Here is a 14,432-nt window from a genome sequence, read left to right as displayed (position 1 = left end):
CTACATTTATCCTATATTAATTACATACTCATCTTTAGTTGTTTCTGGTCTCATCACCCTAACTTGGTCAATATTGGATCATAAACTCACATCGCGAAAGTTTAATTAAATCTTTCTGAGTCACTATTCAAATTAATAACTAAACTATTAATTTCCAACCTAACACCTGTCTATTATTCCACCATTCATCAATTTCTTCTTCTATGTGTTTGATGGAGTTCATCCAGTCTAAAAGAGTTATTGTAGGCAATGCTTCTTTCCACATATCCAAACAGTTCCTATCTACTGTATATCTTTTTTCAGACATATTTCTAAAATAGTCAATTATATAGAGTGAAATTAAACATTTCGTTTATATTTATCCACTAATGATTTCAAATACTTCACTTTATAATATGACATATTCAAACTGTCACCGCTTGCTGACGCGATATGAGGCGGAGGGGACGGTTTTTTAACGCAAATATTCACTACACACTAGACATGGGTACACTATTATAGTCCGATGTCGTCTAAAGAGTGGAGGAAGAAGGAGGAAGAGGCGCCAGTCAAGGCGAAGACAACCAGGTCCGCGGGTAAGGTTCTGTGTACGGAGTTCTGGGACGGGCGGGGCGTGCTCTACGTCCATTTCCTACGTAACAAACCTACCATTATGGGAATGGGAATTAGGGTGGAAGGTACTGAAACACACCTCTTCCCCGCCTTCAGTCCGATTGATTTATCACCCTCAGAAGAAAGAAGCCCTCGACGACAAGGTAGAGGAGTTCTAGAGCATATGGCTGTCCGAGTTGCCCAAGGAATTATTCGATACCGGCATGAAAAAACTTCTAGAATGATGGACAAAATGCGTAACTAGTGAGGGGAAATAGATAGAAAAACTGTAGATTTTTGTATATTTTTTCAATATTAAATAAACGTGTCAGAGTATTTGTCTGTTTATATATATACATATATATATATATATATATATATATATATATATATATATATATATATATATATATATATATATAAACCTTAGTATCATATAGAACCCAAATAATGAAAAAACATCAAATATATTTGTTATATTAGTATATAACGTGATTTTTAATATTTAACTTTAGCCGTTATTGTTAACGTGTATCTTATACTTTCGTTGCATTTTAAGCTACCTTAACTATATAAACACATAGCCTGTTTCATACAAATCAGCTAGATTTATGTACAAACCAGTTTTCATGCTATCGCTTAGGTCTGCCCACTCCAACCTAATTGCAATTCCATGTTATGCCAATTAAGGTGCATTTTTTTTACTTTAATAGCTACCACAAGAATTTATTGAGTATAACTTTGTTATCATACTTGTTCAAAACGTGCAAATATGTTTGTTTTTTAGTATTATTATAATAAATAACAATAAATTGCTAAAATTTCTTGCATATTATAATATTTGTAGTGTTCTTATATATATATATATATATATATATATATATATATATATATATATATATATATATATATATATATATATATATATTGGTTTTTCGGCGATTTCATCCTTTAAACGGACCAATAACTCTATGTTAATAGTCGCTGTTGATGGTCTTTCCTTAGTAGGTAGTCAATGATAATTAATATGGCGCCATAACCTTGCCAGCCGACTGTTGCGTTTTCCCACGCTTTGGAGCGGATTCATCGTGTGCAGTCCACTCGGATGACTCGGGTATATTTCGCTTTATCATCTTCAAACACTGCCCCGAATCATGAACTCGTCGTTGTTTTTGATCAAAAGTGTGCTCATGCGGCACCCACCTTGTACAAAGCTTTCTTATACCCAAATATTCGTAAATGATATGATGTAAACGTTCAGTGGATATCTTTAGAGTGTCTGCTATTTCATTCAATTTCAATTTACAGTAATTCCAAATTTTGTGGCGTCCACTGTGTTCACCGTCTTCGGCGCTCATTTCACCTAAACTTATCATACCAATCCTTGATGGTTGATTTTTACAAAATGCTATAATTCACAAACTAATGATCCTACAGCTGTCAAATTTATACACGCATTTTTTAAAGGTTAAAGCTAATTAAAAAAACATATAGGTTTAATTCTAGTAGCGCCATCTATGTGCCAGGCCGGAGACTTTTCAGTTGAATTATTATGGCGTATAATTTTTCATAATATACATGAGCATTTGGTTAGAAAATATGAGAAGAGAATAAATACTAACTGCTTTGTAGATATGGCAAATGAATTAGGGAGAATGCAGTAATTACATAAAATATTATCAAGAAATACGTGCACAAAAGAAATTAAGGTGTAATATATATATATATATATATATATATATATATATATATATATATATATATATATATATATATATATATAAGAACACAGCAAATACTAAAAGCTAAAGTTGATGTGGCAACATTGAGACATTTTGACGTCATACACTTAGTCACATATATATATATATATATATATATATATATATACTAAAAGGAGAAAAAGATTTTATTAGATTTATAATTCAATTTACTTATCTATTCATTAATGAAGAAAAATCTATGTACTGATAATTTAGTTGTTGATAAAAACATGGAAAAACAAAAAACACCTATAGTACGCACCTATATATATGCATGATCGAAAATTGTCACGTCAAAACGTCGCAATGTTGCCGCGTCCACTCTGAATTTTAGTTCAGTTTGGCTTTGACATACAACAAAATTCTAATCTAATTAAAATAATTGAACAAAAATGTTATCAAACATTTTTTGTTTATTTTAACATTATAGTACATCTAATGCATTTATTATCGAAGGACTTAAAACTACAATTAAGAATACAGGTATAATAGTTTCTAAGTTAGAGTTGTTTTATTATATTTACTTTTAACTCTTTTCCACACCACTTAACAGGTATTTTAGGCGCATTTCTTTATAGTGATATCCTCTTGGAGGCCTAATTCACCCGATTAACAATTATATATCGAAGTAATGTAATTTATTTTCATTCGAGAGCATGTTTCTCTTTTTACGTTTAGTTCTTGTTTCCTTTGATGGTGTGTTTACTTGTTAAGTCATCTTGATATTACTGTATTTTTTTATTTCTTTGGAAATATCTATATCTCCAAAAATACAAACTATCGTCGAAGAATAATGGAATCAAATACCACAATATACCATCAAATATTATTATCAAAGAATCAAGGTGTGCAAAGTGTAATTCTGTTTAAAAAATCACATCATCGTTTAACTCATTCATTAATCAATATTTAATATCAACTTCGGCTTTAGGAAAAAAAATATTTAAAATTAATGCTAACTACAAAATATATTCATATTTTACTCATTTTTTAATACCGCACTTTCTAAGAAATGTGGAAACTATAATCACCGAGATAGCCAAATCCACGAGAACTTTAAGCTTTGTCGGTTTCACTTTTCACCTGAACAATTTTCAAATTGAATTTCCTCAGATTAAATTTAAATTAACGTCTAATGAGCATACAGTATTTTCGGTGGAAAAGAAAAATGTATATTCCATTTTAAGAGAATGTCCCGAATGGTCGCTTTCGGATAGCTCTAAGCCCCTTAAATTATGAAGATTAAAACCCAGCTATTGAATGTGAAGTTCCCGCTAAAAAATGATCCATCGTGGCACTATCTAGCAATATAACTTTGATTCTTGATTCTAATATCTTTGCTACTAAAGCGCTTACCATGCTAAGCTGGAACATAATCACTAATATAATCTTTAATACTACAGATATCAGTCTCTATACTTTTAGTCATCAACGAAGAAACCACGATGTTGAAACAGTTCGAAATAGTATTAAATCAGTTAGTCAGTTAAATCGTATATACTGTTATTTTATATAAAAAAAAAATCAAAACCATAGAATTTAACAATTACTTTGAGATGTTTAACACTTGTTTTTATCTATACTTCAATATATTTATTGGTATATAGTTGATTATAATAGATGCATGAACCTAATAGCACAACTTTCACAGCTCTTATAACGTATGACCGAATCTCTTAACATTATAGCATTGAAATAATAGCAATTTTAAGTCAGCATATGTGTTTTCCTTTTTTCTTTTTGGATCGACCAAATATCAGTAGTGGGAAGTCTTTAATCTTATATATAAAAATGAATCGCAAAATATGTTCCTAAGCGCATAACTCAACAACGCCTGGACCAATTTGGCCAAATCTTTTTTTAAAATGTTCGTTGAAGTTCAGGGATGGTTTTTACGGCGAGAAAAATTAGAATTATTGCTGGAAAAACCCTAAAAATAGCCCTTTTTGTTTGAATTTGTTTCGTGTATCAGTTGACAATTCATCTGTCATCTGTCAAAAGTCATCTGTAACAGACAACTTTTTTTTTTTAAATTTGATATGACTTGAACTCAAATCCTTTTAATCCGTACGAATTGTTTTATTTATTTAAAATTTTTTATTTGTTTAAAATTTAATTCAAATTTTAAATAAATAAAACAATTCGTACGGCTTAAAAGGATTTGAGTTCAAGTCATATCAAATTTAAAAAAAAAAGTTGTCTGTTACAGATGACTTTTGACAGATGACAGATGAATTGTCAAGTGATACACGAAACAAATTCGTATATCGTGTTTTGTGCAGAGTGTTTAGTTAGTTAGTGTTTGTTTAGTTCGTGATTAGTGAAAAAATAATTTATATTTGATATGCCTCCTATAAGACGAAGCAATTTAGGTAGAAGAACCAGTAATGCTATAAACCAAGCTAATTACCGATATAATCGTACTGCACAAGAACGTGACGACGGAAATGAACGTGAAAGAATTCGGATATCACAAACGCGTGAAGCGCGAGCGCGACATTCAACTAATAATCGCGCAAGTTTGAATCCAGCTGCTTTCAGTTACGATGTGTCAATTGACTACAGTAACTACCAATGTGTTGTTATTGGTTCTATGAACTTGGTTTGCTCACACTGTAAGGCATTAAAATACAAAAACGATGCCAATGGATTGTGTTGCGCAAATGGTAAAGTGAAATTGATACAATTGGATCCACCACCAGAACCATTGTACTCATTGGTTTCAGGAATAGGAACAGATTCTATACACTTTTTGACACATATTCAACAATATAACAATTGCTTTCAAATGACTTCATTTGGGGCAACAAATGCAGTTCGGGAAAATTTTATGCCAACTTTCAAGGTATGTATTATAGCAGTTACTCATAATTATTTTAGCGAACAAAATTTTCTGTCACCAAAGTTAAGATGTGTTACTAATCTTCAATTTCTTAATCATTACGAAATATATCACTTAGTCATCATATTATATGGTGATTCAGTTTCAGTGACACTTTTATTATATTTTATATTTGATAGATATTAGTTAAAACTAAATATATACTTTTTAAGATCAAATATTATTTAAGTTTGATCATTGACAATCCATTAATTTATACCACACCATAATATTTTTTTTATTTACAGATACAAGGGCAAATATATCACAGAGCAGGTTCACTGTTACCAGTGTCAGATAGCGACAACAAATTCCTGCAAATTTATTTTATGGGCAATTCACCACAAGAAATTGATCTGCGTTGTGCACATAACAATTTAGTAAAAAGGTCTATTGTAGAACAATTACAAACTTTATTTCATCAACACAATCAATTGATTATATTGTTTAAAACTGCCCTGGATCTGATGCCATCCGATAATCACAAAATTGTAATCAGAGCTGATAAAACACCTGCAGGTCAACATACAAGACGTTTTAATGCACCAACTATTGATGAAGTTGCTATCGTTGTAGTTGGAGAAAACTTGGAATCCCGTGATATTGTTTTACATCGTCGGAATTTTCAATTACAACCTATAAAGGAAACACACCGCTCATATGATGCACTGCAATATCCCATTATATTTTGGCAAGGTGAAGATGGCTACGATTTATCAATAAAAATGATAAATCCCATTACAGGTAACTAAAATATTAGTTTAGCTATGGCGATAATATCTCAGTCACTATATTATGTATTTGAATGTTATTAAAACAAAATCTGTTTACAGGTTCTGAAACCAACAAAAAAGTCAGTTCAATGAACTATTATTCATACCGCCTAATGATTCGGGAAAATGCAGATAATCACATATTGAAATGTCGGCGATTATATCACAAATATGTTGATGACATGTATGTTAAAATTGAAACGGAGAGATTAACATTCATCAGGTTGAATCAAACCAAACTCCGATCTGAAGAGTATATTCACCTTCGAGATGCGATTAATACTGATGGAAATGCACAGAATGTCGGTCGGATGACTATTCTTCCAGCAACATACATCGGAAGCCCTCGGCATATGCACGAATATGCTCAAGATGCCATGTCGTATGTTCGTCATTATGGTACAGCAGATTTGTTCATCACATTTACATTCAATCCGCAATGGATAGAAATTAAGCAGGAGTTATTACCTGGGAAATCATCCATTGATCGTCATGATATTACAGCCAGAGTCTTTAGACAAAAGTTGAAATCTTTAATGAATTTCATCGTAAAACATAATGTGTTTGGTGAGACACGCTGCTGGATGTATTCTGTGGAGTGGCAGAAACGAGGATTGCCACATGCACACATTTTGATTTGGTTGGTTGAAAAGATAAGGCCAAATGAAGTTGATGCAGTGATATCAGCTGAAATCCCTAATGTACAAGTAGATCCTGGATTGCATGAGGTAGTTATCAAAAACATGATACATGGTCCCTGTGGAACTCTTAATCAAAATTCACCGTGTATGATGGATGGTAAATGTTCAAAACGATATCCACGGACATTAATATCGGAAACAATTACTGGTAATGACGGTTATCCATTGTATCGTCGCAGATCGACAGCAGACAATGGAAAATCAACAATTGTCAAATTAAATTAACAAAATATTGAAATAGATAATCGTTGGATTGTTCCATATTCACCCATTTTATCAAAGACATTCAAAGCACACATCAACGTTGAATCTTGCCATTCAGTGAAATCGATTAAATACATTTGCAAATATGTAACCAAAGGGAGTGATATGGCTGTGATTGGAATTGGTGCAGAGAATTCTAATGATGAAGTTACCCAATACCAAATGGGCCGCTATGTCAGTAGTAATGAAGCAGTTTGGCGAATATTTTCTTTTCCTATTCATGAGAGACACCCTTCTGTTGTTCACTTAGCTGTGCATTTAGAAAATGGACAAAGAGTGTATTTTACAGCACAGAACGCAGTACAAAGAGCTGCTCAGCCACCATCTACTACATTAACCAGTTTTTTTGAGACATGCCAAAACGATGATTTCGCACAAACATTGCTATATTCTGAAATGCCAAAATATTATACCTGGAATCAATCCTCAAGGAGATTTATACGACGGAAACAAGGAAAACCAGTTCCAGGATATACAGATGTATATTCCACCGATGCGATTGGCCGGATTTATTCAGTACATCCAAGCAATGATGAATGTTTTTATTTACGACTGCTATTAGTCAATGTACGTGGCCCAACATCATTCCAACAGTTACGAACTGTTGATGGTGAATTGTGTGGATCCTACAGAGAAGCCTGTCAACGTTTGCAATTGCTTGAAAATGACGCTCATTGGGATCAAACTCTCAATGATGCTGTAATATCATCACACACTCATCAAATACGAACATTGTTTTCTATAATCATATCTACATGCTTCCCATCAAACCCAATTGATTTGTGGATGAAGTACAAAGATTATATGTGTGATGATATTTTGTATCAAATACGGAATAGAATGGGAAATCCAAATATACAAATCAGTGAAGAAATTTACAATGAAGCATTGATTTCAATTGAGGACATGTGCTTGATAATGTCAAACAAACTATTAATTCAATTAGGCCTGACCGCGCCCAATCGTCCAATGCATGACGCTTTTAACCAAGAGTTGCATCGAGAAAGACTGTATGATCTCAACGCTTTGAAAGAATAAATTCAAACAAATCTTCCACTGTTAAATGAACAACAGAAGTATGTATTTGAAACTCTTATGAAAGTAACAAATGATGAAACTGGAGGGATTTATTTCTTAGATGCACCTGGTGGTACAGGAAAAACTTTTTTTATTTCATTAATATTAGCAACAATTCGCTCACAAAATAAAATTGCACTTGCACTCGCTTCGTCGGGAATCGCAGCAACTTTGCTTGAAGGTGGTCGAACAGCCCATTCAGCACTAAAATTGCCATTAAATATGCAAAGCAATGAAACTCCAACCTGCAACGTTTCGAAGAACTCTGCAATGGCAAAGGTTTTGCAGCAATGTAAATTGATTGTTTGGGATGAATGCACGATGGCACATAAAAAATCTTTGGAGGCTTTAGACAGAACCTTAAAAGATCTACGTAGCAATAATAACCGATTTGGTGGTGCAATGATTTTATTAGCAGGAGATTTTCGTCAAACATTGCCAGTGATTCCACGATCAACGCCAGCTGATGAACTCAATGCATGTCTAAAGTCCTCCAATTTGTGGAAACATGTTAAAGTACTTCATTTAAGCAAGAATATGCGTGTCGAGTTGCAAAATGACCAATCTGGAAACATATTCTCTAAACAACTCATTGACATTGGTAATGGCAAATTTCCTATAGACATGTTGACGGCTTGCTTTTGCTATGACTATAAACAAGTCCCAGGGGCAATCATTAAGTGTTTGTGGTATTAATCTAGAAAACCCATGTTTCTCACATGGTCAATTGTATGTTGCCTGTTCCCGTGTTGGAAAACCATCAGATTTGTTTATCTATGCGCCAGGTAATCAAACAAAAAACATCGTATACCACAAAGCAATATAATGATAATAATAATAATAATTATGATTCACATGATTAACAATAAAGCGATTACTTACTTTTCAATCCTTATATATGTTTTATTTAATTATTTTTTATTCACAACGCCCTATCACCAGGGTGATGGTTCTGTTCAGGAGAATTTTTTAAAATACGTAGGCACAAAAACTGCCACATTACAAATCTTTTTGACAGGACGAAGTCTGTCGGGTCAGCTAGTTTATATAAAAAATTATATATACGATGAGCTTTAATTACTTGCTGAAGTTTACAGTAAATTGGAGAATATCTCTTGAGAGGTTTCGAAAGGTTAAAAATATCAAATTATGTCGAAAACAAGGAGCATAACCAACTTGATCATACCAAACTAACTAAAAAATATGAATGAAACAAAATTTTCTCTCAAATGAAACACAAATCATTGAAGCAATTCAGTTTTTACTTGATCCACAAACATACAAATTATCAACCAAGAATAACGCAATCAATATACCATCAAATATTATTATCAAAGAAACAAGGTGTTCAAACTGTAATTCTGTTTAAGAAATCACATCAACGTTTAACTCATTCATTAATCAATATTTAATATCAACTTCCGCTTTAGGAAAAAAAACGATTTAAAATTAATGCTAACAACAATATATATTCATATTTTACTAATTTTTTTATACCGCACTTTCCTATAAATGTGCAAACTATAATCACCGAGATAGCCAAATCCACGAGAACTTTAAACTTTGTCGGTTTCACTTTTCACCTGAACAATTTTCAAATTGAATTTCCTCAGATTAAATTTAAATTAACGTCTAATGAGCATACAGTATTTTCGGTGGAGGCAGTGTAGTCGTTATTTTACGAAGAAAAATGTATATTCCATTTAAGAGAACGTCCCGAATGGTCGCTTTCGGATAGCTCTAAGCCTCCTAAATTATGAAGATTAAAACCCAGCTATTGAATGTGATGGGAAAAAACTTTTTCCAAGTCTGGTACAAAGAAAAAGGGATAATAATGAGAAAGAAACAAATGCAATATTTATAAAAAATATACGTACTACAGTATAATAAAATCCAAAGATTACTTATTACTAAGTACCTAATGTATCATATTTTATTCTAGTTTTTTTTCTAGCTCTAATATATATATATATATATATATATATATATATATATATATATATATATATATATATATATATATATATATATATATGTCCAACCATTGAATAATAATGATAATGAACATGTAGCTTAGTTTAAGTCCAAATTGCTTTCGTTTGGCAAATATGGTATGTGAGAATTCCAAGTTCGACATCGATCTATATAGGTTATCCTATATAAATCAGGCTGGGTAGTTGGCAATAGATTAGATAACTGTAATAAAGGATCACACAAATATTGATTTGTAATAATAATGTACTTTATGCAAATTGTTAAAAATGTATTTATATTAAAGTAAATAAGATAAAATGGATTACTAAAATTTTACCAGAAATAAAAACATAAAATTTCAAAAGTCGCCTATCAGAAACCTATCAGAAACGCTACGAAACATTGATGTTACCATTTCGTAACAATCATTTTGCAATCCAACATTTAAACTTTTTAGTGCCCTTCGATTTTATTTGGATTATTTATCTTATATTTCACAATTAAATAAATAGTTTTTGTCAACCAATCACCAACGGAAAGAAAAGATAAATGAAAATATAGAACTGAAATATATCAAGGCAAATAACCTAAAATTGCCCACAATCGATACGTCGATAATTTTAAAAAGAATACTGGAACTTTTATAGAATTGAAGTGAGTGAGTGTTCCAGGCACACTAACCATAAATTGTAATTGAACATTGGAGAACATTAAATAAAAATACTATGATTATGACACTTTCACGCAAAAAAAGTCATAAATGTAGGTAATATCGCTAAAGAGTATAAATCGCCACTTAGATAAACTATAATACTATGATAATAATATTATTGAAATCAAGGGCTCCATATTTGCTAAGAAAAAACAAGATTGTTTCGATGGCTGACCCACTAATATACAGATGCAACAGGGCTACCTAACAATTATTAGAGACTCATATAAACAACCTCAAATATTATTTACAGTGTTATTTACTCCAACACGAATAAAGGTTTACATTATAAACGTTTAATGATGCAGTTCTGTATTGTATCAAATGACCTCGTAATATTTGGGTAAATAAAATGGCATATTTAAGGAAATACAATTAAAAATTAAATTAATAATACTTCATCAAGTACTTGACAAAAAACTTGCTGAAAAATTGAAATGTTAAAGCAAGCTTTAACATTTCAAAAATATTCCTATGAATTCTTCAACTACATAATATATATACTTCGTTCTCTTTTATTTTACTTAACTTTTACTTACATACTTGTAATAGCACTCAATGAAAGTTTTAGCTACAACTTCATAATTTCAAACTACAATTTTTCGTTAAAATCATTTTTTTGCAGAAATAACTTTTATTCTGTGTAAAGTAACTACGTATAATTTTCATAAAGTGCTTCTTCAACAATAGTTATCTAGCCTATTATTAAAATTCACTAATGTTCTACGCAACGTAAAATTACATGGGTTTATTTAATAGCCTGAGAGTGGTATTATTTCATATCAGTTTTATAAAGAATGAATAGCGAAAATAGAATTGAGTGGTATCACATTTATCGTCAAGACTTCGTCGACTTACTTCAGCCAGTATATTTCAGTCACTCAGTTCTATGACATGTTATTAAATGATTTTTCAAATACATATTAGTGAATATGTAGCTTTAATGAACGCTATCAAGCTATAAACTCAAATACTAATATTATTGAAACTTAACCACAAACCATTGATAATCTGCAAAATAATAAGCTACTAGAAGTCAAAACCGTTGTCCGTAAATAAAGATCGACGTCGATTTTTCTTATATATATATATATATATATATATATATATATATTATTTCATGCGCATCTCAAAATACAGACGCCACAATCTTACCAGCCGATTATTGTGTTTTCCCACGCTTTGGAGCGGATTCATCATGTTCCGTCCACTCGGATGACTCTCAATTGAACTTCGGAGTGAAAGGATGAAGTAAGAAGTAAGCTCGCGCGGCACCCACTTTGCACAGAGCTTTCTCATACCCAAATATTCATGAATGATATGATGTACACATTCAATTGATATCTTTAGAGTGTCTGCTATTTCATTCAATTTCAATTCAAAATCATTTTGTGGATTTTATAAATGTTTACATCGATAACAACCTCTTTTGGGCATCCACTGCGTTCACCGTCTTCGGTGCTCATTTCACCACATCTAAACTTAGCATACCAATCTTTGATGGTTGATTTTCCTGGGGCAGTGTCCGGAAACTCGGCATCAAGCCAAGCTTTTGCTTCAACTGTATTTTTATCCCTTCAAAAAGCAATATTTTATCAACATGTGAAATTCCTATTTATCCGTTTTTTTCACAATAAAAGAAATTGCTTCACTCAAAATGCTATAATCTACAAAGTAATGATCCGACAGCTGTCAAATTTATATACACGCATCTTTTGAATGTTAGGGCTAACTAAAAAACATATGGATTTAATTCTAGTACCACCATCTGTCACCCCGGAGACTTTTCAATTGACCTATTATATATATATTTATATATATATATATATATATATATATATATATATATATATATATATGTATATATATATATATAAACAAAAAATAAAAGAAAATTGAAAGCAATTAAGTGATCTTGAACAATTTTCGTCGGGTTAAAGTTCATTATCGTTATTTTTCCCTTGCCTATCTTCCGTCCGAAAAAATCCGCAATTTTCCCCTACACGACCAATTCTGGATTTTAATCTTCATAACTTAACCGGTAAAACGGCATACAAAAACTGCCGCTTGAGTATACTCCGTGAAATGTAATGTACATTTTTCGTCGCAGAAATAGTATTATGCTCTTTCCGATAGAAGTACTGCAACTTTGGCCCTCATTACTTAGTTTCAAACTGAAATCGTTGAAGCGGAAAATTAACAACACAAATTGGAACAGAGGCAAACATTACGAATTCTAAAAAAAAATTTTATAACAGTAAGAAGAGACTTCCATTTGGTATTATTGAGGTATTCAGTGCGTACACACTAATTATGGATCATCCAAAATAACATCATTCATTCAACTTTTTTCTTGGATTTGAAAAAATCTGCTACTGAAGAACATCAAATACTTTTAGATTTCGATAATATAAAGTTGATTATTTTGATCTTATATGAAATAGAATAGTTTAGAGAACCACAACGAAAGGCCCTAAGGAAAAAATGGACGAAAACCTAGATACATTTCATAAAGCCCTTAACAGATAACGCACTTAACTAACAACAGAAAACTTAATATTTGATGAATCTATTCAGTGAAACTGAAAACTTCAGTGAACTATTTCAGTGAAATATATACAGGTCTAACACGCGATAGGGAATGTCAAAATGGAGCGAAATTTACTACCACAAAAATTGGTTGAAAATGCACTTTTATAAATCCATTTAAAAATAATGGTTTCATGTCTTGTTAGGTAAAAATATTAAGAGCTTTCGGAGACGTAGTGACTAACGATAAAAAGTGAATCTTACTACATCAATCCCAAGCCCAAATAGTTATGCTTTAAACCAATATAATCATCTACATTGATAATGAAATAGAATATTTGTGGCCATAAAGTGTTGCTGTGCATATGATGGGATCAGCAAGATGTATTGTACTACAAGTTACCAAAATCGGTTAAATATGTTCCGACAAATGTCTACAATCATCTCAAAAAATTAAACTACATATTGTTGCAAGGAAAACCAGCAACAGCGAGTAATAAAAGCAAGGAATTTCTGTTACATTAAATGAGAATAGGAACTTCTACCGTAAATAGCCTACTCACCGGATATAGCTCCTTGAGATTACCACTTTTTAAGATCGTAATACTATGGAAAAATTTATCATTACCAAACTAACATCGTTATTTCGACACTTTATCACTACGTTGCCAGGCAGACGAAAAAAACTTAATATATAATGTACCAATTTTTTTAAAATTAATAAATGATCAGATTACATGCAAATAACTATAATTTCAAGTAAGAACATGGAACAAACTATTGTTAAGTTCATTAATAAGTTAATTAAGAGCTTAAATTAATTCCTAATTGCCATAGGCAAAAATATAAAAATTAAATTATAAAAAAAAACAATAAATGTTTTACATTACAGTATAATAATTTTAGAGAAATGTTTAACTGTTTCTGTTAGTTAGATCGGAAATTTATCAACTTAGAACTGAAAGAAATTATAGATAAATTCCTACCTTCCAGATGATATTTATTTCAAAATTAAATACAATAAAATATATCAAAACCCGACTGAAAAGTAGAAAAAAAAACCATTTTAAAAATATTCACTAAATCTGTATATTATTTCATGCGATTATACAAAACGTGAAAGCTCGTTAGTTCACCATTATTTTTTTAGGGTTATTCCATCAAGGT

General features: G+C 31.3%; 2 protein-coding genes across 2 annotated transcripts; both read left to right on the top strand.

The window, feature by feature from the left end:
* Nucleotides 1-4,571: 4,571 nt before the first annotated feature.
* LOC143191340 (uncharacterized) lies at nt 4,572-8,939 on the top strand. Its single transcript, XM_076396275.1, has 4 exons — nt 4,572-5,020; nt 5,081-5,199; nt 5,484-5,979; nt 6,069-8,939. The coding sequence occupies exons 1-4, from the start codon at nt 4,699-4,701 to the stop codon at nt 6,932-6,934; spliced, it is 1,803 nt and encodes a 600-aa protein (XP_076252390.1). The 5' UTR covers nt 4,572-4,698; the 3' UTR covers nt 6,935-8,939.
* LOC143191341 (ATP-dependent DNA helicase Pif1-like) lies at nt 7,982-8,939 on the top strand. The gene is made up of 2 exons (XM_076396276.1): nt 7,982-8,049; nt 8,112-8,939. Exons 1-2 carry the CDS (start codon nt 8,037-8,039, stop codon nt 8,744-8,746), a joined length of 648 nt encoding a protein of 215 aa, XP_076252391.1. The 5' UTR covers nt 7,982-8,036; the 3' UTR covers nt 8,747-8,939.
* Nucleotides 8,940-14,432: the final 5,493 nt, after the last annotated feature.

Source organism: Rhynchophorus ferrugineus, unplaced genomic scaffold (genome assembly GCF_030347505.1).
Source record: "Rhynchophorus ferrugineus isolate W39M unplaced genomic scaffold, kcgeb_rfMv2 rfM2, whole genome shotgun sequence".
Classification (NCBI taxonomy): Eukaryota; Metazoa; Arthropoda; class Insecta; order Coleoptera; family Curculionidae; genus Rhynchophorus; species Rhynchophorus ferrugineus.
Note: the sequence above shows the minus strand (reverse complement) of the source record. Positions and strands in the feature narration are given on the sequence as shown.